Source organism: Pelophylax lessonae (assembly GCF_965119305.1).
Source record: "Pelophylax lessonae genome assembly, chromosome: 2".
NCBI lineage: Eukaryota > Metazoa > Chordata > Amphibia > Anura > Ranidae > Pelophylax > Pelophylax lessonae.
Window position 1 is genome coordinate 605,349,581 of NC_138769.1, and position 24,743 is coordinate 605,374,323.

Here is a 24,743-nt window from a genome sequence, read left to right on the forward strand (position 1 = left end):
CTCAGCTTGGTATACAACCCCCCTCTCGGCTCTAGGTAATCAGTTTAGTAGCAAGCAGTATTAGAAGTGTCAAAACTCCTTAGAGGGGTGGGTGCTGTGTCCGTCGATGAACTTGCATTTTACGATAAGTACAAAAATCCCATTTTCTCTTTTGTTCATCAATGGGCACAGCGCTCCATAAATCATAACTACTGGTACGTCCAAAAGCAGTGCCAAAAAGAAAATGAGGGGTGGGGAAAATAACCAAGGCTAAACATAATTGCCCTTAACCAGGACACAGGAGCCTTAACCAGGTCACAGGAGCTTCCCCTGAAAAAATAAAAGTTTAAAGAAAACCACCCCTTAAGAGGGAACAGCCCCTCTTAAAAAGCAGCTTTGCAGTCAAGAGAAGCATCTGCAGATGCCAAACTATCTACCTTATAGAATTTTGTGAAGGTATGCACGAACGACCAAGTGGCCACCTTGCAAACTTGCGATATTGATGCCTGATGACGGAGGGCCCAAGAGAAGGGGCCTGAGTAGTAGGGATGATCGAACTTTTGAAAAGTTCGGTTCGACCAGAACACCCGAACTTCACGAAAGTTCGGTTCGGATTTCAGAACCCCATTGAAATCAATGGGACCCGAACTTCTGTAATCAAAAAACACCATTTTTAAGCCCTAAAACCCAATAAATGCCCCTAAAAAGTGCCTAGGGTTCTGGGTCATGCCCCAGGGACTATTAATCACACAAAAAAAAGTTCTTAAAAATTGTCATTTTTGATAAAAAAGCCAATTATTGAAAAATTAAAAAAAAAAAAAAAAAGAGATTTTTTTGATTTTTACTTTGGATTTAGTATCTGGGGGGTCTAAAAGGTGTGCATGTGAAGTTTCAGCTCTGTAGCATGTCCAGAACCATGAAAAAAAAAAAGATAATTTTTCAGTAGAACAGGGATGTGGTTCGGGAGCCTCCTTTAACTTTAACACCTATATGATCTTTTTTTCTGGTTCTGGACATGCTACAGAGCTGAAACTTCACAGGTACACCTTTTAGACCCCCCAGACACAAAATCACACAAAAAAAGTTCTTAAAAATTGTCATTTTTGATAAAAAAGCCAATTATTGAAAAATTAAAAAAAAAAAAAAAAAAAAGAGATTTTTTGATTTTTACTTTGGATTTAGTATCTGGGGGGTCTAAAAGGTGTGCATGTGAAGTTTCAGGTCTGTAGCATGTCCAGAACCCCCCAAAAATTAGCATTTTCTTATAATTTTTATTAGAACAGGAATACGGCTTCTCTACGGCGCTTTTTCTTGCATTTATCGGGCATTTTTGGAGGCAGGCATGACTTTTTTTGGATTTAGTGTCTGGGGGGTCTAAAAAGTGTACCTGTGAAGTTTCAGCTCTGTAACATGTCCAGAACCAGAAAAAAAGATAATTTTTCAGTAGAGCAGGGATGGTGGGACCCCTCTTTTACACTTATATGATCTTTTTTTGGGGTTCTGGACATGCTACAGAGCTGAAACTTCACAGGTACACCTTTTAGACCCCCCAGACACAAAATCACACAAAAAAAGTTCTTAAAAATTGTCATTTTTGATAAAAAAGCCAATTATTGAAAAATTAAAAAAAAAAAAAAAAAAAAGAGATTTTTTGATTTTTACTTTGGATTTAGTATCTGGGGGGTCTAAAAGGTGTGCATGTGAAGTTTCAGGTCTGTAGCATGTCCAGAACCAGAAAAAAAAAGATCGTTTGTATTAGAAAACTTTAAGCACAGGAATATGGCTTCTCTGCTGTAACACCTTGCCGGTTTAATAGCAGGCATTTTTTTGGGTTCTTTGCAGTCAGGAAAAACATCTGAACTTGTGTATAGTAGTACTGTGCACAAGTTCTGATGTTTTGCCTGCCTCCAAAATTCCCCAAAAAATGCCAGCAAAAACACACCTGGGCATTTTTTTTTTTGACGCTAGCGTTTTTTTTTGGCATTTTTTGGGGTTCTTTTGAGGCAGGCAAAACATCTGAACATGTGTATAGGGGGGATATATAGACATATATGTCTGAATATATACCCCTAGACATATATAGGTGTGATAGTAGCAGAAATAAATGCTTGCGCTAATGAAATCATTTACAGTAATATATTTCTGCTACTATCACACCTATATATGTCTCGGGGTATATATTCAGACATATATGCCTATATATACACCCTATACACATGTTCAGATGTTTTGCCTGCCTCAAAAGAACCCCAAAAAATGCCAAAAAAAAACGCTAGCGTCAAAAAAAAAATGCCCAGGTGTGTTTTTGCTGGCATTTTTTGGGGATTTTGGAGGCAGGCAAAACATCAGAACTTGTGCACAGTACCACTATACACAAGTTCAGATGTTTTTCCTGACTGCAAAGAACCCAAAAAAATGCCTGCTATTAAACCGGCAAGGTGTTACAGCAGAGAAGCCATATTCCTGTGCTTAAAGTTTTCTAATACAAACGATCTTTTTTTTTCTGGTTCTGGACATGCTACAGACCTGAAACTTCACATGCACACCTTTTAGACCCCCCAGATACTAAATCCAAAGTAAAAATCAAAAAATCTCTTTTTTTTTTTTTTTTTTTAATTTTTCAATAATTGGCTTTTTTTATCAAAAATGACAATTTTTAAGAACTTTTTTTGTGTGATTTTGTGTCTGGGGGGTCTAAAAGGTGTACCTGTGAAGTTTCAGCTCTGTAGCATGTCCAGAACCCCAAAAAAAGATCATATAAGTGTAAAAGAGGGGTCCCACCATCCCTGCTCTACTGAAAAATTATCTTTTTTCTGGTTCTGGACATGCTACAGAGCTGAAACTTCACAGGTACACTTTTTAGACCCCCCAGACACTAAATCCAAAAAAAGTCATGCCTGCCTCCAAAAATGCCCGATAAATGCAAGAAAAAGCGCCGTAGAGAAGCCGTATTCCTGTTCTAATAAAAATTATAAGAAAATGCTAATTTTTGGGGGGTTCTGGACATGCTACAGAGCTGAAACTTCACATGTACACTTTTTAGACCCCCCAGATACTAAATCCAAAGTAAAAATCAAAAAATCTCTTTTTTTTTTTTTTTTTTTTTTTTTTTTTAATTTTTCAATAATTGGCTTTTTTATCAAAAATGACAATTTTTAAGAACTTTTTTTTGTGTGATTTTGTGTCTGGGGGGTCTAAAAGGTGTACCTGTGAAGTTTCAGCTCTGTAGCATGTCCAGAACCATAAAAAAAAGATTGTTTGTATTAGAAAACTTTAAGCACAGGAATATGGCTTCTCTGCTGTAACACCTTGCCGGTTTAATAGCAGGCATTTTTTTGGGTTCTTTGCAGTCAGGAAAAACATCTGAACTTGTGTATAGTGGTACTGTGCACAAGTTCTGATGTTTTGCCTGCCTCCAAAACCCCCCAAAAAATGCCAGCAAAAACACACCTGGGCATTTTTTTTTTGACGCTAGCGTTTTTTTTGGCATTTTTTGGGGTTCTTTTGAGGCAGGCAAAACATCTGAACTTGTGTATAGTGGTACTGTGCACAAGTTCTGATGTTTTGCCTGCCTCCAAAACCCCCCAAAAAATGCCAGCAAAAACACACCTGGGCATTTTTTTTTTGACGCTAGCGTTTTTTTTGGCATTTTTTGGGGTTCTTTTGAGGCAGGCAAAACATCTGAACTTGTGTATAGTGGTACTGTGCACAAGTTCTGATGTTTTGCCTGCCTCCAAAACCCCCCAAAAAATGCCAGCAAAAACACACCTGGGCATTTTTTTTTTTTGACACTAGCGTTTTTTTGGCATTTTTTGGGGTTCTTTTGAGGCAGGCAAAACATCTGAACATGTGTATAGGGGGTATATATAGGCATATATGTCTGAATATATACCCCTAGACATATATAGGTGTGATAGTAGCAGAAATATATTACTGTAAATGATTTCATTAGCGCAAGCATTTATTTCTGCTACTATCACACCTATATATGTCTAGGGGTATATATTCAGACATATATGTCTATATATACCCCCTATACACATATTCAGATGTCATGTCTGACATCAAACATGTCCTCAAAAAAGCACTGGCAGTGGCAGCCCCTGCAGCATTAAAAAATGCTTGCTGGTGAGAAGCCACATTCCTGTCCCGAAGCAGAGAAATGATCATTTCTCTATAGCGGTCACCCTGCTATGGAAGGGTTTTGTCACCCTGCCATAGCAGTCACTGTCAGTTAACCCTACACTACACTACGGTCCCCTGACACTTAACACTTTCCCTACAGAAACTAAATTTTTGAAGCTAACTTAAGTGTAAAGGAGCACTCTAACTACACTAGATATCCCTTTCCTCACACTAAAAATAGCTAAATGACACTTTTAAAGTAAAATTAACAGAACTGCTTCCACTCTCTTCCATGTCCAGTATAACAATGCTGGGAATATGGCGGGGGCGATCTTATATACTGGGGGGCGTATTCACTAATGATTGGTCTAGGGACCCCCTAGTCACTCCAATCACATTCCTAGCATTCTTCTGCCCCCTCAATTGGCTTTTGCTAATGGTTCTGGTCCAATCACGGGCTTTTAAAGCCCATTTCCTGAAGCATTGCATTTTGGGCGGTTCTGGTTGCCGAATTCCGAACTTTTTGGGCAAAAAGTTCTAAATTCGGCCGAACCTCGAACACCCAATGTTCGGGCCGAACCGATGGTGGACCCGAACCGTTCGATCATCCCTACTGAGTAGAATGCGCTGTGACAGGGAAAGGTGGAAACTGACCTTTAATGGAATAGGCCTGAGTCACCTTCTGTCTGATCCATCTGGAGATGGTAGTCAAAAGAAGTGGCCAGCCCTTTTCTTGGTCCTTCCGTAACCACAAAAAGCGAGTCTGACCTCCGAAAGGACTCAGTAGCAGCCAGATAAACTCAAATTGCACGAACCACATCCAAGGCATGCAAAGCTAATTCCTTGGGATGAGCAGGCTTGGGAAACAAGGAAGGTAACACAATGTCCTCATTCAAATGTAAGTCTGAGACAATTTTGGGCAGGAATGATGGACAGGGACGAAGAATCACTTTATCCCTATGGACCACCAAATAGGGACTGCGACAGGATAATGCCACCAATTCCGATACCCTGCGGGCCGAGGTAATAGCCACCAAGAATGTCACCTTCTGCAGTCATCCTTATAAGTCTAGTGAACTCGTCAGTAAAAAAGGGGCAAATATCTTCACTGTACATGTCCTGTATGGATCAGGTTTCGAGAGCTATGTCATTTAAATGCAGGGAGGATTGGGCAGAGGATCTGGGTCCCATTTCCTCGGAGGAATGGACAGGTATCCTTGACAATGTGCTCAAGGTTTCTCTGTCCTCTTCTCAAAAGCTCACACAGCTCTTTATCCTACACCGCACATATAGGACCCTACAGCGCTTGCATGGCTGGCAGAGGAGGGACTCTCCCCTCTGCCCCCGCTGCAAGGTTCACACGGGCACTCTCCTGCACATGCTCTGGAGGTGCCCGAAGCTGCACCGTTACTGGCACGCAGTTCTACAATCCGTTAACGCGATCTGGGGCTTAACTTTACCCCTGGACCCCAAGCTGTGCATTCTGGGCTGGTTGGACGAGGAGTTGTACACCCCTGGGGTGCACACGGCGGTCCTGAGGGTCCTATTTCTAGCCAGAAAATTGATTGCGAGAAAATGGATTTCCCCACTTGCACCTACTCACACTGAATGGACGGAGGAAGTTAAGGCGCTACTGGTCAGGGAAAATCTCACCTATAGACATAGAGGGACTGCTCTGAAGTTTGAACGTCTATGGGGCCCATGGCTGGATGTTCCCGGCCTGGCCCCCCTACACTTAGTCACAAATAGGATTATGGGTGGGGTAACCACGTCCACATAGTACTGTTCAGTCGATGGGGCTGTGCTCTACATTTACCTGGGCGGGCAGGGCATACCCTTACTTACTAGACAATTGTTAGCGCCGGTTTCACGGGACGGGTTCCTTCCTTGAGGTGCCGCTTCTGTGCAGTTCACCGGATCCCCCCCCCCTTTTTTTTTTTTTTTCTGTTTTGTGTGTTCAAGCGATAGGCTCCTCTCATGGTTCCCGGGACTTGGGGGAGGCTTCCCCTGGGCGGGTATTCCTAACTTCTTTTCCATTCTGGGGTACTCTGTTGATACCTCTGGGACTTCTGTACTATTTGCCTATGACACTAGGATACTACCAGCAGCCATTACGCACTAGCGTGGTTCACGTTTGTTATTCATATTCTATATTTGTATTTTGACTGTTGAACATTCTCAGTTAATGGTGTTCTGGTACATGTACTACTCAGCTGTTGCTCTATTGCTTGTTTGTTGCTTTTATGTGTTTTTGTTTTGCTTGTTTTGAAAAAATTCAATAAATATTATCTGATTAAGAAAAAAAGAATGTCACCTTCTGGGATAACATAGACAAGGGAATCTCCCGAATATTCTCAAATGGAGGTTTCTGGAGAACCAAAAGCACTAAATTTAAGTCCAATGGTGGCAAAAGAGACTGTACAGGTGGAGCCACATGTCGAACCCCCTGACTGAAAGTACAAACTTAAGAGTGCATGGCTAGGGGTTGTTGAAAAAAGATTGCCAAGGCAGACACCTGGCCCTTGATGGCACTCAAGGCCAACTTCTGATCAACGCCCGTTAAAGAAAGGTTAAGATCCGAGCCATAGAAAAGGATTGAGGATGAGCGCCAATTGACTCACACCAAGAGTTGCAGCTTTCCACGTACGATGGTATATCTTGATGGAAGACGACATCCTCGCCTTCACCATAGTAGGGATCACTGATCCAGACAAACTTCTATCCCTCAGTACCTGGCTTTCAATAGCTAAGCCATTAAAACCAGCGACTGTAAAGCAGGATGGTAGATTAGCCCTTGGGACAACTGGTCTTCTATGAGAGGACTCCCCCCAAGGGACGTTTACGGCCACCAGGATGATTGAAAGATCCTCGCTCTTGATTCCTCACAGGAACTGCGGAAAAAGCCTGAGCCGAGGATGATACTGGCCTTACCATGGCCCTCGGACGCCTGCGGCGTCTGCCAGAGGAACCCGTGATCTAGCCACGAACTTCCGTATCCTCCTGTAGAACCGAACCTGCTAAAGGAGCTGCATGTAGGACTGTGCAAACAGAACTGTCTTGAAGGTGGATACCACCAGACTCAGAACCTGTATGCAAATCAGGAGAGAGTGAACTATCTGTGTGACAGCAGCTGGTGAATCACGGCCTGTATAGAGAAATAGGTACTAATCGCGCTAGGCTCCTAAAATCGTAAGCAGCAACTTAAAGTGTGACAAACACGTGATAAAAATAATATAAAGCTAAGCTGCGCTAAGCAGTAGAAATATCACCATATAGACAGTGAAAATTATGTGAAAAATAAGAATCATAAACATACACCTAGTATATCTGAATGTGCTCCCAAAAATTGATATCAGAAGTCCAAAAAAAGTCTGTGTAAAGTCCTTATATGAAAAAATCCTTGTGTGAGATATGATGAATCTCTATATATCTGGAAGAAGACCACTAGATGTACAAACTTCTTACCAGAATGTAGCAAATCAGGTGCCCAATTCAAGAGTAAATTCCTCCGAAACCAAAGCAGGACCAACTTGTACTAGAATACTCCTCTGGGAACAGGAAAGACTCAGCAAACTCGACCCAAGTGCATGAAAAATAAAATGACAGATCCCATAGCATAATACTGTATGTATATAGTTGTTGTACCAACTATGAGTATACACCTAGGTGCAATCCACTAGGAGAAAGGGTGCTGTCAGAGGAAACCTCCACCAACAATACAAACTGCTTACCATACATGCAGTGTATTAAGCCAAAAGAAATGGTGACCGTCCCCCATAAGCACAATCTGCTTACCAGATAACTTATAACTTGGGGCAGATAATAGAGTATCCTTAGGAGTGGCCAGGAGTGTAACCACCTAATTCCAACCAGACAAGGAGAAAGACCACCACCGACACCACTGCTGCTTACCAGAAGTATATAATAAGGAGCCAAAGCCAGTCATCCAATTCTTGTATGCAATGGATCCAATGTCAGATATCTCCAACAGAAATCCCAACACACGTCCAATCACGAGGTTATGTGGAAACAATAAGGTGCCCCATAGTGTAAAACCATAGACGTTTATTTAATATAAAAGATGAACAACTTACAGAAACTGAGTAATCAGGAGCGTGATGTGTGAATGAGCCGCCGGCCGGCCGACTCTTCCGCCCGTCCTCAAACTCGTAGTGGTGACGTCAGCACGCCGCGACCAACGTACGTTTCATCCAATCAGACGTTTTCAAGATCACGGGCTGTGGTTTCTGAAATCTGTCCAGAGTAAGGACCACCTTGGTCAGAATTAAAATCAGACCTAGGTAATTCAATTCCCTAGACAGGGATAGGTGGGACCTTAGGTAGTTTGGACATTACCTGAACCTTTACGGGAATAAAATCCACACATGGAGACTCAGGACCTAAAAAGCTTAAATTAACAAACTTTAACCCCTTTCTGGGTACCCCAAAAAGAAACGTATTGCGGATCTCCTTGACGCTCACAAAAGAAGTCCATGGGGATAGAAATCAGTGAATATGTCCCCCCACCCCAATAATGGGTGGGGGTAGACCTTCATGCTGAAGGGTCTTGTCTGCTGGTCCAGAGAAGCTTGCTCTAGGCTTACCAAACCAAGGTTGCTTGGAACCTACCGGGGAAGATTTAAAAGATCTTTTTTCCTTATTCTCCCAGAAGTACAAAATTATTTTCTATAAGCTGAGAAGGAGGGCCCCCATCTATGATGAGGCTACTTCCCTTTCCTTGACTGTGGCAGGAAGGTACTCTTCCCCCTCCCGTAATACCCTTAATGATGTCATCCAGTGCAGCCCCAAACAGGTGATTGCCTTGAAAGGGCGGATTAGAGAGAGCTTTCTTAGAGGCTTTCGTCTGCGGGCCAATGCTTAACCCACAGCATGCGCCTAATCACCACCGTTGAAAAAGTTTGGACAGCACAGGAGCTGTATCCAAAGCTGCATCACAAATAAACTGCAGACCATGGACCAACTGGTCCGCTTAATCAACGTAAGCAGCACGGACCTGCTCACTCCCCAGACTCTGGAGAAAAAGCTTGGCCCATTCAGTTAGGGTCTGAGACACCAGGGCTGGGGCAAAGAGTGCCCCAGTCCCAAACCAGCCATAGTAAACATGCTGCGTGCCACAGCCTCCAATTTCCTGTCAGCAAAGTCTGTAAAGGATGGGGATAATGACCCAGATCTAATCTCGGATGTAGGAGTCCGCGACAACCTGGGTTCTAGCGATCACAGGACGATCACATTTAGCGTAAATAACAACATAGGAAGGCATGAGGGGAACATAAGAACCCTAAACTTCAGAAGGGCAAACTTTCCCAAATTGTGCTCAATGAAACTGGGACCAAACCCCAGGAACACTGATCACAGGAGGAAAAATGGAAATGCTTTAGGAACATATTAAACAAAAGCATCTCACAGTGCATTCCAATGGGAAATACATTTAAAAGAGCCAAAGCCAAACCTGGCTGGCTTAGCCGTAATGTAAATAAACATATTAGGGGGAAAAAAATGGCCTTCAAGAAATATAAAATCGGAGGGAACGTTATCGGCTTTCAAGCTATACAAGGAATTAAATAAGAAATGTAAATCGGAAATCAGAGTGGCTAAAATCAACTTCGAGAGACAAATAGCGGAGGATAGTAAAAAGAACCCTAAGAAATTCTTTAAATATATCAACAGCAAAAAAAGGAGGTCAGAACATGTTGCACACATAATTAACGATGATGGGAGGATGGTTACAGAGGACACGGATAAGGCAACTGTGCTTAATGCTTTTTTCTCCTCAATCTTTACACAAGAAAAGGAGGGGTACACTGACCATGACAGTTTGGTTAGCAGTACTTCACTGGACTTGCCACTATGGCTATCAGAGGGTGAAATAAGGGAAAGGCTAGATAAAATTAACACAAGTAAATCACCAGGCCCGGATGGCGTACATCCGAGAGTACTTAAAGAACTCAGTAAGGTTATATCAAGACCACTGTTCCTGATCTTTGCTGACAGTATTTTGACAGGAAATGTACCAAGGGACTGGAGAACAGCTAACGTGATACCGATATTCAAAAAAGGGCAGAGGCATATCCCGGGAAATTATAGGCTGGTCAGCCTGACGTCAATCGTATGTAAACTTCAGCAGTAATCAGCACGGGTTTACAAAGGGATGTTCTTGTCAAACCAGTTTGTTAACATTGTACGAGGAGGTTAGTTGTGAGCTAGACAGTGGGAGACCTGTGGATGTGGTGTACCTGGATTTTGCTAAGGCGTTTGATACAGTTTCCCAGAAACGCTTGATTTATAAATTAAGGGCGACAGGCACCGACCACAAGGTTTGCTCCTGTATACGGAACTGGTTAAAGGGGCATGTCTAAAGGGTGGTAATAAACAACGCATACTCGGACTGGTCTGGGGTGGTAAGTGGGATCCCCCAAGGCTCAGTTCTGGGACCAATTTTGTTCAATTTATTCATATATAGCATTGAGGACGGGATCAGTAGCTCGATTTCAGTTTTTGCAGATGACACAAAATTAAGCAGGGCAATAACTTCACATAGTGAGGCAGAAATCTTACAGAATGACCTGAACAAAATAATAGAGTGGGCAACTACATGGCAAATGAGTTTTAATGTGGATAAGTGCAAGGTATTGCACTTAAGGACCAATAACATAAAAGCAATATACAAGCTAGGGGGGGACCTCTGGGGGTATCAAAAATGGAGAAAGATCTTAGTGGAAGATAGATTAGGCAATAGCATGCAATGTCAAGCTGTAGCTGCCAAAGCCGGCAGAATTTTGGCATGCATAACGAAGGGGATGTATTCCAGAGATAAAACTATAATCCTACCACTTTATAAAACTCTGGTCCGACCACATCTGGAGTATTCTGTCCAGTTCTGGTCGCCAGGGATGTATTGGAGCTTGAGAGAATACAGAGAAGGGCAACAAAACGTATTAGGGGATTAAAGGACCTTAATTATGAAGAGCGTTTAGAAGCACTAGATTTATTCTCCCTAGAGAAGAGACGCGTGAGAGGAAACATGATAGCGATTTACAAATACCTCAATGGTGATCAGAACATAGAAAAAAAACTATTCAGTCGCAAGGAATGCATGAGGACATGAGGTCATACAATGCATTTGCGGACCCCACACACACAGTTTCCCAGATGGATGTCTTCGCTAGCAATTGTAGGTGCACATCAATTTATAATCCAAAAGAAGTGGCCGGAAGTTCTAGGAGGGACACGGCAAAAAGAGCTCCAAACATACGCCTAGTGTCTTGTTTCACAGGGATGGGCAGCTCACTAGTGTCGCAGGTGTTGTATCCTGGCGTTTTATGCACTGGTACTCGCTTGGTGATTTCTATGAAGGTACACTAAGCCTCGAGTATGTGGCGGAACATTCGCTATTAGTATAGTACCACCTGGGGACACTTTCTCCCAACAGAGAATCAATTTGTGGGCAGGTGCCCCTCTCACCAACCAGTCTTGTTCCCAGGCGCTTTCCGCTGCTACAACAGTCTCTAGTCCCGGTCACCAACCTCGCCAGGTGTTGACGCTGGACGGATCCTAACTTTGTAAACAACGGTGGACTTCCAGAGAAGATCGTCTGCCAGGAATCAGATGATCCACTTTATAATCGCTGTAGGCCCAAGTGTTTTGGCCTCTCAGTACGGCAACAGTCCTCTGTGCTGGTTCCCTGCTGGCTTCAGATCGGTGTCCCAAGAGAGAGGGCCCGGCTCCTCCCTTCCTTTATATAACATCCCCCAGAAGGCTGCACGGTGAGGCAGTGCACTCTGGTATCACAACTGCAGCGTGGGTAATGCAGTCTTTAGTCTCCCAGATATTACCGACTGCTTGCAGTGTAACCTCAGCACCACTAGAGGGAGCCGAGTTCCTGAAAATGTCAAGCAGCAGTCCTTTACAACTTGTATAAGGGGAGACCCCGCTACACAGGAAAACCTGTCAAAATAAGGCACATAAAGAAACCCCTTTGGAGTACGAGGTGACTTATGTGTAACAAACGACACAGCCACGCCTGTGGCTACATCAGCCGCATCCTCCATTTTCAAAGTCTCACGCATTGCAGTGATAAATGCATCTACCTGCGCTTTTTCATTCGCTGCTATGACCATGGAAAAATCACCATCACTACCGGATGGATTTGGGGGTGTGATATTAGGCCCCCCTGGACAGGCCGCATCCCCACCGGCATCAGGCTCAGAATCAGATGAGACAGACTGAGCAGGGGCAAACAAGGGACACTTCCTCCTGGGCCTTTGCCCACACGCCACTTCCACCCGTGACACTAAGGACTGCAGGACTGCCGTCAGTGCAACCATAAGAAGCTGGGGTTCCGAGGGACTTGCCACCCCCTTGAGGAAGTCAGTGGGGGGGATGTAATCCTGAGGCTCCATGAGGAAAGGAAGACCTTGCAGTACAAAAAAACTTTCTTTTGGCACCACTAAATGATCCCCTCAAGGCTCAGGGTACCTATCAGCAGAGAGAGAGAGATAACAGGGACCCCCAAGGACTCACCCTACCGACCGAAGGAGTGCCGACAATTCGAACCCAGCATCATCATGGACGCCATCCCTGTTCATATGTCCCAGGAAGAGGAAACTGAGGAAGAAGAGGAAGAGGAGGAGCTTCAGCATCCCCACGAGGCTTCATTGTAACCAGCGTCTCCCGAACTAAGGGAAAATGGCCCCTGTGACATCATCGGGCTACACAAACATGGCTGCCAACCTGAGACCAGCCAGACTAAGGGAAAAAGGCCCCCATGACATCGGGCTACACAAACATGGCCGCCAACTGGAGACCAGTCAGACTAAGGGAAAATGTCCGCCCTCTGCAATGCTGCACCCTCTGCAAGGGGGCCCCCCTGAAGGTAGGACCCATATTTAGAGGAGACTCCGCTGCGCACTCCGCCTCAGTCTCTGCACTGGGATCCCCCTGCATTATACCCACACTGCAAATAGTAAGGCATGCCCCTAGGGGTCTCCTACACTGGGACCCCTCCAGACTATCAGAGCAGGACGCACACTATCCCAGGACCCTTACAGAGTAGGGATAGTGGAGGAGACCCCAGGGGTCTCTGCGGCATCCTCTGCTCTGGGACCCCACCAGACTTCAGGTACAGACAGGGAGGAAAGGGAGTGGAGGAAGCCCAGCTCTTGCGCGTAGCTGCGGTATGCATGCGCTCGCTGGCTGGGCTGGGGGGACCACTGGATCTAGATTATCCAGTCAGTTGTCCAGCCCGGCAGTTGATTGCAGATCTCTTGAGAGAAGATATAAGAAAAATGTAAGGAAGGAGAAAAAAGTTGCTAGGACCAGAGATCCCAGCTGGGAGCCTAGGTCCTTACTCCTGACTAGACAGATTAAAACTGATTACGTAGAGCAGAAAGGTAGGGTTATATACCAAGCTGAGTACCGCCCATGGGGGTAGCCAGGTGTTTTTTGTCTGCCTAGTCCTACTCCTGGAGGAAGCAATATAACCCAGTATTTAGGGGCTTTTAAACTAGGGAATGGGGGGGAGGGTACAGATGTAGAATTAGCCAGTGGAAAGCAAGTTTCAGAGGGCAGAAATGGGGGCATTAGCGGTAGGGTGTTCGGAGCTCCTATACCCAGGGTGGGTATGGGGAAAAATCAAGAGAGCAGCCTAAAAACATCAAATGAGGATAAATGTAACCGGTCAAAATTAAGAGGTTTGTATACCAATGCCAGAAGCCTGGCCAACAAGATGGGAGAGCTGGAGCTACTGATGTTTGAGGAGGACTTAGATTTTGTGGGGATAACTGAGACTTGGTTTGACAGCTCTCATGATTGGATGGCGACCATTCAGGGGTATTCCCTTTATCGCAGAGATAGAGAGGGTAAAAAAGGGGGAGGGGTATGTCTGTATATTAAGAACAGTGTACAGGTAAATATGAGGGATGATATTAATAATGGAGCTAAGGATGAGGCAGAATCCCTATGGGTAGAGCTTCAAAGGGAAGGCACGGTGGGGAAGGTAATATTGGGCGTATGCTATAGGCCCCCCAACCTGAGGGAGGAGGGGGAGGCGGACCTCATTTTACAGATAGGATTGGCAGCAAGGATGGGTAATGTCATTATAATGGGGGACTTTAATTATCCAGATATAGACTGGGCAGAAGGAACCGCACACTCAGCCAAGGCTAGGCAGCTCCTAAATATTTTGCAGGACAATTTCATGGGTCAGATGGTGAATGCACCGACGAGAAAAAATGCGGTACTTGACCTACTGATTACCAACAATACAGACCTGCTCACGGATATAGAAATACAGGAGAACTTAGGAAACAGTGACCATAGGTGTAACGGACCGTTTCAGCAGACAAGGGGTTAAAATCCGTTTAGGCGATATGCCCCTTTCTGAGAGACAGGCACAGCTACTTGCAGGACACCAAACTCCCGAACTGGATACAAAATAGCACTCCAACCTGGAACCTCACGAATAGCTGCTAGCAGACGAACAGGAAAAGCATACATCAGCTTACACTCCTAGCAATCAGTCTCCAACAGCATACAGTGAATCCCCCCAAGAACGAGACAAGGCTCTGTGTGAGGTTCAAGCAGTGGTCTGACTTAGAACTGTTTATTAAATCCACACAAACACATTATATACACTATCAGGTAATGTGAGTCTCATTGCATTAGCATATGCAGATAGATTTGTAAACAGGCACAAAATAACACTAAACTAATTATCTAGCCACCTGGCCAGAACAATGCAAGGTCATTAGCATGTAAGAATGGAACAGGAATAATTAGCACACCCGACAATAGGTGAATGCAAAGCCACCTCAGACCAAAAGCAACATTTTCATAACTTCTAAAATATGCATCACATTTTCAGAATCAGCATACTTCAAATGCAAACATAACCAAAAATCATAGAAATCCCTCCAGGGGTTAAAAAGTTAGACGGAAGTCCTTTTCTGACCGACCGCAGGCACATTTTCATGCCCAAATACAGTCTTAAAGGGGTAAAAGCCCCTAGGTCCATAGTCATATTGCAGGAGGCAAGCAACCAGGCTTCTCCAACGCCCAGTGGCGAGATTGGTCTCGTCACAATAGGTCAATAAGTTTCAGTATTAATTACAGTTATAGGAAGCAGAGGGGTAATATAAGGACGCTGAATTTCAAAAGAGCCAATTTCCCAAAACTGCGCTCGCTGCTAGAAAATATCAATTGGAATAGAACCCTGGGAACAAAGAACACGGAGGAAAAATGGGAGTGCTTCAAGAGCATACTTAACAAGGGGATTGACCAGTGCATTCCAAAGGGAAATAAATTTAAAAGAGCAAAATTAAACCCTGGGTGGCTAAACTCCAACATAAAAATGCATATTAGTGCTAAAGAAAAGGCCTTCAAAAAATACAAGACTGAGGGGTCATTGGCAGCATTTAAGCATTACGAAGAGTGTAATAAGAAATGTAAAGACGAAATCAGGACGGCTAAAATAGAACACGAGAGACATATAGCGGAGGAGAGTAAAAAGAACCCCAAGAAGTTCTTTAAGTATATAAACAGTAAGAAAGCGAGGCCAGAACACATTGGCCCCATAAAAGATGACAAAGGAAATATGGCCACTGAGGACAGAGAAAAGGCGGAAGTGATAAATCATTTCTTCTCTTCAGTCTTCACAAAAGAATCGGGGGGCTACACAAACCTAGCTTGTAAGGCCGAACTAAACAACACACCTCAGGAAGTGCCGCCATGGCTAACAGAAGATAGACTTAGAACTAAACTAGAGAAACTTAACATAAATAAATCACCGGTACCGGATGGCTTGCACCCGAGGGTTCTTAAAGAGCTCAGCCAGGTGATTGCCAGACCATTATTCTTGATCTTTAAGGATAGTTTACAGATGGGTATGGTGCCAGCTGATTGGAAAAAAGCCAACGTGGTACCAATATTTAAAAAGGGGCCGAGATGTATCCCGGGGAACTATAGGCCGGTCAGCCTAACATCTGTAGTCTGCAAGATTTTGGAGGGGATATTAAGGGACCATATACAAGACTTTAGTAATGAAAACTGTATTATTAGTAGCAATCAGCATGGATTTATGAAAAATCGTTCTTGCCAAACCAATCTATTAACCTTCTACGATGAAGTGAGCTGCCACCTAGATAAAGGAAAGCCTGTGGATGTGGTGTATCTGGACTTTGCAAAGGCCTTTGACACCGTTCCCCACAAACGCTTACTGTACAAACTAAGGAAGGTAGGTATGGACCATAAGGTGAGTACCTGGATAGAGAACTGGCTCCAGGGGAGAGTCCAGAGGGTGATGATTAATGGGGAGTACTCGGATTGGGCGGGTGTGGAAAGTGGGGTCCCCCAGGGTTCGGTCCTGGGACCAATCCTGTTTAATTTATTCATAAATGATCTAGAGGAGGGGATATCTAGTACAACCTCAGTATTTGCAGATGATACTAAACTAGGCATGCCAATATCTTCTATGCAGGATGTGGAAACCTTACAAGCGGACCTGAACAAAATAACGGGGTGGGCAACTACATGGCAGATGAGGTTTAATGTTGAAAAATGTAAAGTAATGCACTTGGGGGCCAAAAACCAGAAAGCAAGCTACTCACTAGGGGGGGGAACCTCTGGGTGAGTCTAGGATGGAAAAAGACTTGGGGGTACTGGTAGACAACAGGCTTGGCAGTGGCATGCAATGCCAAGCCGCTGCAAGTAAAGCCAACAGAATACTGGGATGTATAAAAAAGGGGATTCACTCCAGAAATAAAGAGATTATTCTTCCACTCTACAAGACTCTGGTCCGGCCACATCTGGAGTATGCTGTCCAGTTCTGGGCACCGGTCCTCAGGAAGGATGTGCTGGAACTGGAAAGAGTCCAGAGAAGGGCAACAAAAATAATTAAGGGAATGGAGGACATCAGCTATGAGGAAAGACTACAAGCACTGAACCTATTCTCTCTGGAGAAGAGAAGATTGAGGGGGGATATGATATCAATGAACAAATACTGTACTGGCGACCCTAGCATAAGGAACAAACTATTCAGAGAAAGGAGATACAATAAGACACGTGGCCACTCACTAAAACTAGAGGAAAGGCGGTTTAACCTTAAAGTGTGTAAGGGGTTCTTCACTGTGAGAGCGGTAAGGATGTGGAATTCTCTTCCACAAGCAGTCGTATCAGCAGGGAGCATTGATAGTTTCAAAAAACTGTTAGATGGACACCTTAGAGACCACAACATACAGGGGTATACAATGTACGGTTAAAAGCAAACACACACACATCATAGGTTGAACTGGATGGACTGTTGTCTTTTTTCAACCTCACTAACTATGTAACTATGTAACTATGTAGCTTATGATTTATGGAGCGCTGTGTCCATCGATGAATGAAAGAGAAATGGTAGTGGGATCAGCTACACAATTGCTTATATGGCATCAGTCAAGACCTTTATACTGTAGGTACTCTGCGGAAAGGTAAATATACTTTAGCTGTGTTACCCAAGTATGTACAGCACTAATGAGACCTTCTACAGCTCTCATTTGTCAAAGACTGTTCCAGGTGGCATTTATACCACACACATTAGCCATTTTCAGTCAGCCAGGTAAAAGTTGTTAGATGTAAGGTCATGGAGACTTCACAAGGATTGCAATAAGCCTAAGCTCTCTGGAATGGATTTCCTAAGGAACATAGAATGTGACCTTTGCAAGTGCAGTTGCTCCAGAGCTTAGTAAATGAGGGGAAGCTCTACTGACTTCCATCATTCAAATATGTGCAAGCCTGCTTTTGAATCTCTGCTATCCCAATTTTCTAGACTGGACCACACACTTTTGCAGATATCCCAGTTCTTGTTGAAGGTGTCCTACCTCAACCTGCCTTTTTTTCTTTCGAAATTAGAACAGGAGCTGCAAGTATTGACGGACGATACTGATTGGGACAAAATACTGTCTGTTTCACACAAGCTGTCTATATCTTCTCATGCGCATGAGCATAATTATCAGATCTGATCTAGGTGGTATCACTGCCGTAGACTTCTGCATAATATGGATCCATCTGTCCATGATACTTGCTGGGGATGCTTGCAGGAGCCTGGCACCATGACCCATATTTGGGGCACCTGTCTGAAAACTGTCCCATTTTGGGATAACATATTACACTTGTTTGGCAAATTGGTTATAGATAAAATGCCAAATGAATCTCATATTAGTGTATTGTGCATGATACCAGGCTCCTATCGACAAATTAAAAGAAACTTAGTTAGGCAGTTTATCTCTACTAGCGTCTGAAGCCCCAAGCTTTCCGGGCTCCTCCCATGTTTTATTTTTTATTATCCACCCTCCCTTTACCCCCACCTTTTTTTCTCTCCCCTTCTGTCTTATTCTCTTCTTGTTCTCTTTTTCTCTTCTTTTTTTTTTTTTATACAACTAATGGTATTTTTCTTGTATACTGTATTTCATTTGATAGCTGGCTTCATCGTGTTGCCTGCTGACCCGGATATTGTGCCCCCAGTTGAACCCGGATATTACTGCTTGGTATCCCTTCTGGTACATACCTTTTTCTCCTACATCTGCTGTTTTTTCAATGTAGTGCAATGGCTTCTGGTGACCTGTAGGCTTTAACACTTGCTATCAGTGTCTCGTAAGCATTGTTAAAAGCTATTATTTGTTCTACATTGTATTTTGCTCATCATATCTGGGTTGTACGAGTCTGGTTACACCTGTTCAGTTGCAATTTGAATTTGTACTGTAAGCCTATATTGTTTGAAAATACCTAATTAACGAGATTAAGCACAAATATGTGCAAGTAAGAATGCCTTTTTTATTTCCCTTGCATGTGATTGGGTATTCTTTGTGAAGTGAAGCTTCACCACATTTACTAAGCACTGGAGCAGCTGCATTTATAAAGTGCACAGTCTATTTGCCTGTAGCAAATCCACTGCTCTGAAATTAAAAGGAGACCTATCATGAAAGAAATAAGTAGGCTGCCACTTATTCACTTGGGGGAGCCATTGACAGGAAAGGGTGCCACAGCATCAATTTATGGCTGATGCCATTTCGGCTCAATAAATCCTTTTAGCCAAAGTCTTTGGGACATACATGGGGTTAAATATTCTGTCACCATTGTTTATGAGCAATTTTTTACAAAATGTAAGTATGACAATCACTGCTATTTACAGAACTCACCTGTTCCATGGTGATGATGAAACTTGATGCTGGTGGCAGCTGATAATGTTTTACCAAATAGACAGGGAAAATACAAAGGATACATGTGTGAGCCACAAGAAGAAGTATTCCTACAAAGGCTGACAACATGATTTTGTGATTGGATTTCGGATACAAAGACCCCCAAAAGACTAGTGCTTTATAAGGCACCAACAGTGTATATGTAAACAGACAGATCCAGGACCATGCAACCGTGCCAGGTTGTCCAAAAGTAAAAAAGAGAAGGTTAAAGTCAATCCTAGAGAGAGAGAGAGAGCACAGAGGCGGTAAATACAGGGATGGTTCACATTTCAGTTGTGATTATATGTTGTATACATATAGATGTACAGTTTTTGTGATAAATTTATAAAAAAAAAAAAAAAAAAACACTGAATCCTTATAAAAAAAAAAAAAGTACTATAGACCCTGTAATACACAGTCATAGTCAAGAAACAGCATAATTTTCTATGAGATGTCTTTATCGTAATGAAACATATAAATTGAGTTACAGACTGGAAACACAGAGATGCAGACATTACTATACTTTAAGACAGTGGTCTCCAAACTGCAGCCAGGGGCCAGATGTGACCCTTTGTTTGCCTTTATCTGGCCCTTAGGGGCACTGTTCCTCTCACTGATACAAGAAACTATTCCTCCCACTGACACCAACTATAGGGCGCCTCTCTACCTACTGACACCAATGATTGGGCACTATTCTTCCTACTGACACCAATGATGGGGCTCTATTCTGCCTATAATATATAAGGGAGAAATAGTTGGAAACGGCGCTACCTAGAGTGTGTACAGCGAGTACAAACTATATATAGTTGAGTAAAAAGTGCTAGTGCAGAAATAAATGTGTGCAAATGATGCTCATGTGACACAATATGAGCTTTAAAAACTGTCCGAATATTAATAAGCTGGTGCAAATATTTAATAATGTGACACGATATGGTACAAATAGATAGTATAGTGAAAATAAATAGTAAATATAAGTGATCAGTCCCAATAAATAAAATATAGTGAAATATATAATATAAGTGATCAATCCCAATAAAAAGATTCAGTGGAGATAGTGACAGTGATGGTGAGTTCCTTTTGTGTTGTATTCCAATATAACCACTAGAGGTCGCACTTACCCCGCAGCAAGATAGTAATCTATGGCTGTGTAGGGTAGGCAGACAAATAGCTCTCAGACCTGTCCCCAATCTATCCTTACGGACCGATGGATCCCATCTGAGTGCAAGGGAAAGACCTCTTAGTGTAGCATATGATTAGGAATTACAAAAGGAGCAGTAGTAACTCACACTTATGTGGATGTAGCAGATCGTATCAGACTGGTGCAAGCAGCGCCGGAGAAGCTTCCGCGTTCCACACGCGGCGAGCTGCGGACCAGAAGTGACGTTGACGTTAGGTTCCGCCCTACGCGTTTCATCATTGGACGTCTACGGGAACGTTCCCGTAGACGTCCAATGATGAAAGGCATAGGGCGGAACCTAACGGCAACGTCACTTCCGGTCCGCAGCTCGCCGTGTGTGGAACGGGGAAGCTTCTCCGGCGCTGCTTGCACCAGTCTGCTACGATCTGCTACATCCGCATCTTAAGTGTGAGTTACTACTGCTCCTTTTGTAATTCCTAATCACATGCTACACTAAGAGGTTTTCCCTTGCACTCAGATGGGATCCATCGGTTCGTAAGGATAGATTGGGGACAGGTCTGAGAGCTTTTTGTCTGCCTACCCTACACAGCCATAGATTACTATCTTGCTGCGGGGTAAGTGCGACCTCTAGTGGTTATATTGGAATACAACACAAAAGGAACTCACCATCACTGTCACTATCTCCACTGAATCTTTTTATTGGGATTAATCACTTATATTATATATTTCACTATATTTTATTTATTGGGACTGATCACTTATATTTACTATTTATTTTCACTATACTATCTATTTGTACCATATCTTGTCACATTATTAAATATTTGCACCAGCTTATTAATATTCGGACAGTTTTTAAAGCTCATATTGTGTCACATGAGCATCATTTGCACATATTTATTTCTGCACTAGCACTTTTTACTCAACTATATATAGTTTGTACTCGCTGTACATACTCTAGGTAGCGCGGTTTCCAACTATTTCTCCCTTATATATTACATTTGACCCCTAAGCTTTAGGGGTTGGTTGGTGGCTGCAACCTAAATATTTTAAGTCTCGGAGGTTCTTATCCATAGCGCTGGTTTCCCCCCCTTCTTTTACATATTCTGCCTATGGACACCAATGATGATACTACTCCTTTCACTGACACCAATGATGGGGCACTATTTTTCCTATTGACACCAATGGTGGGGTGCTATTCTTCCTATAGACCCAATGATGGGGTACTATTCTTCCTACTGACACTAATGATGGGGTACTTTTTCTTCCACTGACACCACCGATGGGGCACTATTCCTCCCACTACCAATGATTGGGTACTTATGCTCCAACTGGCACCAATAATGGGACGATATTCCTCCTACTGATACCATCATCCCGCCCCCCTAAAGTCTGAAGTACAGTAAACTGGCCCTATGTTTAGAAATTTTGGGGACCCCTGCTTTGAGGCAATCACTATCCAGTAATATCAGAGAACAAGGGAACCTGAAGATCATTCAAAAGTGCAGGCCCACTTTCACATGCTATAGGCCCCACTTGTGAAAAAACAGAGTAAATGAAAAAGAATGAAGAGATATTGGACATTTGGAGATTCCACTAACCTCCCTTGGTCAATGATATCCACAGCTGCTTTACTAATTATAAAAATACAGAAGGCAGCAACAAACACGTTGTAAATGGGTTGGAAATGTCCGGCATCCATCAAGTCACTGGAGAAAAAGGGAAGAAGATGCAATACAATTAATGGGTTTACTAGACATACTGTAGCAGACTAGACTAATTCCACATCCTTTGGATTGAATAAAGTGGTGGATGGAGCACATAGGATTCACCAAAAAAAAATAAAGAATCAAATTTCAAAGGGGAACAACAAAGGATTAACTAGGATATGATTTTAAATATCTACTACATATAAATGTTTACTGATCTGCAAGAATTCACAAGCCTACAATACATAGCAATGTGTTTTTCTTTTTTTTTTTTATTAAATGTATTTGATTGTATCATTCATCGTGTAAGACAGCGTTTGTCCACTTCAGTCCTCATGTACCAAGAATTTATATATTCAAGGTTTTCCTAAAACAGTAATAAACCCAGAAGCAAACATTGATTATATTGCAACTTATCAAGTCTTAGGTTTGATGGTTGCATTTGTTTTCTTTTTTAGGTTTTCTTTATTCTATTTTCATCTGGTGATCTGGCCAGTAAGCCTGTTTTTAAAAGAAACAAGCTTACCACCGATAGGGGTGCTTACAATGATCAGCTTTCATTTATGTAAAACCTTTATCCCAAAAGGAAAAAACTGGTTGCTGTAACTGCTTAGCTGTGAGCTGGAGTCTGGCTTCAATTTGTTACTGTATTTAAATCTGATCATCCTTTCCTTTTTCTATTCCTTTTCTATATCCTCATCTTTCTTTTCTTTTTCTCATTTCTCTCTTCCTTATGCCTTCTTCCTTTCTCTACCACAAAGTGATTTATGAAGATGTGGTCGTCTTAGGGCCATTGTGGACCCTCTGCTGCCGCCTCTTGTGGCTATTATAGATATTTAACATGTCAGTGGCTCCTTTGTAGCATTGCCGGAGGTGCAGACCTCCAATACTAGTTATGGTACAGTGGGCTGGAGGCTGGGTGGCCGCTTCCCCCCTCAGGGCGCAGTGTGTTCACCTGGGGGCACCGGAGGGGGTGTGGCAGGGCCCGGGACGGATGGCACCGCTCTAGACCACAGAGAAAGCCAACAATGTATTTTTCAGATGTGTATGCCACTGCTTAAAGCTTCTTTGCAGGCCATGTCAACTGTTTAGCACTATTCCATGTCATCTTATACTGTGGTTGTTGACTGTATGCATCTTTGTGTTTTTCTCTTACAAAAATTAATAAACATATTGAAATCTAAATCTGATCATCTAAGGCCCCTTTCACACGAACGATCCGATCAGATCCGCCTGTTAGTTTTAAAGGCGGATCTGATCGAATCCTCCATGCATCCCTATGGGGCAGCTGGTGTCAGCGGAGACATGTCCGCTGACACCCGCTGCTATCCGATTCCCATCCTGTCCATGAAATCCGATCGGATGGGATCGGATGAGAGTGGACAGGCGGTCCGTTCTAATCCGATTCCCCCATAGAGAGCAGCGGGGCTCTGACACCACCTTCTCCGCACACAGAGCGGAGAGGGAGCTGTCACCTGCCTGCTCAGCGGGGATCTGCGGATCGTTCCCCTGCTGAGCAGCACGCAGTCCGCCAACGGAGGCGGACCATGTGAAAGGACCCTAACACTCCCCTGCTCCCCAGACTGATAATGCCACTGTCCAAATATGCTCCTTCATCCAGAATTGGGGCACTCTAATACAGGGAATGTGTTACTGGTCGGATCATCACATAAAAACAGATTTTAAAAAAGCCTAAAAAAATAAAACAAATGCAGCCGCCACATTTGATGATTGATAAGCTGCAATATATAACATTTTTGCTTTAGGAGTTAATAGTACTTTTATTTTGCACATGTAGGGATTTGCTGCTTTCTACTGTCTGTAAGTGGCTGTGCAGCTTAACCACTTGACATGACCAGGGCATTTTTTTGCTATCCAGCACTTTGGTACTATAGCTGCCAATTGCTCGGTCATGCAACGTTGTATGCAAAATACATTTATTTTATTTTTTTTTTCACACAAATAAAGCTTTCTTTTTATGTTATTTGATCACCACTGGGTTTCTTATTTTTTGCGATACAAACGTAAAAAAAAAATGTATTCAATTTTTTACAAAATGTGTTTATTTTTAACATTTTATTCTCTGTTTTTTTACTATCTTTTTATTTTTTTACAAACGGTCATCAGAGTAGTTCAGTGTCACCATAGTGACACTGTACTGCTCTGGGGGAGTAATCCGGGATTTTTTTTATTCTGTTATTGCTTATAACAGTGATGATCACTGTTATAAACAATATTTCAACTGTCATGAATGGCTTTTCATTCAATACAGCTTGCTTACTATTGTGATAGGTATTATTTCTAGATATATCTACCTGAACATACATGTGCACAATTCCATCAGCACTCTTGTTGGGCCCTATGCTGATAATACCTTTTGTACTATTGTGATGCTGTGATTGGCTACAGCAAATTGCAAGGTGCCAGGTGCCATGTGATAGCTGTGGACCAATCACAGCATCACAATAGTAAGTGAGCTGTCATGAATGGAAGCTATGTTTTCATGTGATCAATATGATTGGCCAAAGTGATCACATGACACCATGGGCGCTCACATTGGCA

The 24,743-nt window shown here is 43.0% G+C and overlaps 1 protein-coding gene across 1 annotated transcript in view; it reads right to left on the minus strand.

The window, feature by feature from the left end:
- The window catches only part of LOC309545698 (sterol O-acyltransferase 2-like), a gene marked incomplete at its 5' end in the record, with an annotated part of 213,117 nt that overhangs the window by 87,166 nt on the left and 101,208 nt on the right, over positions 1 to 24,743 (minus strand). The window contains 2 exons of the mRNA XM_082245034.1: positions 19,296 to 19,571; positions 22,070 to 22,181. Of these exons, the coding sequence (XP_082101160.1) occupies positions 19,296 to 19,571; positions 22,070 to 22,181 (388 nt within the window). The remainder of the gene's footprint in view (positions 1 to 19,295; positions 19,572 to 22,069; positions 22,182 to 24,743) is intronic.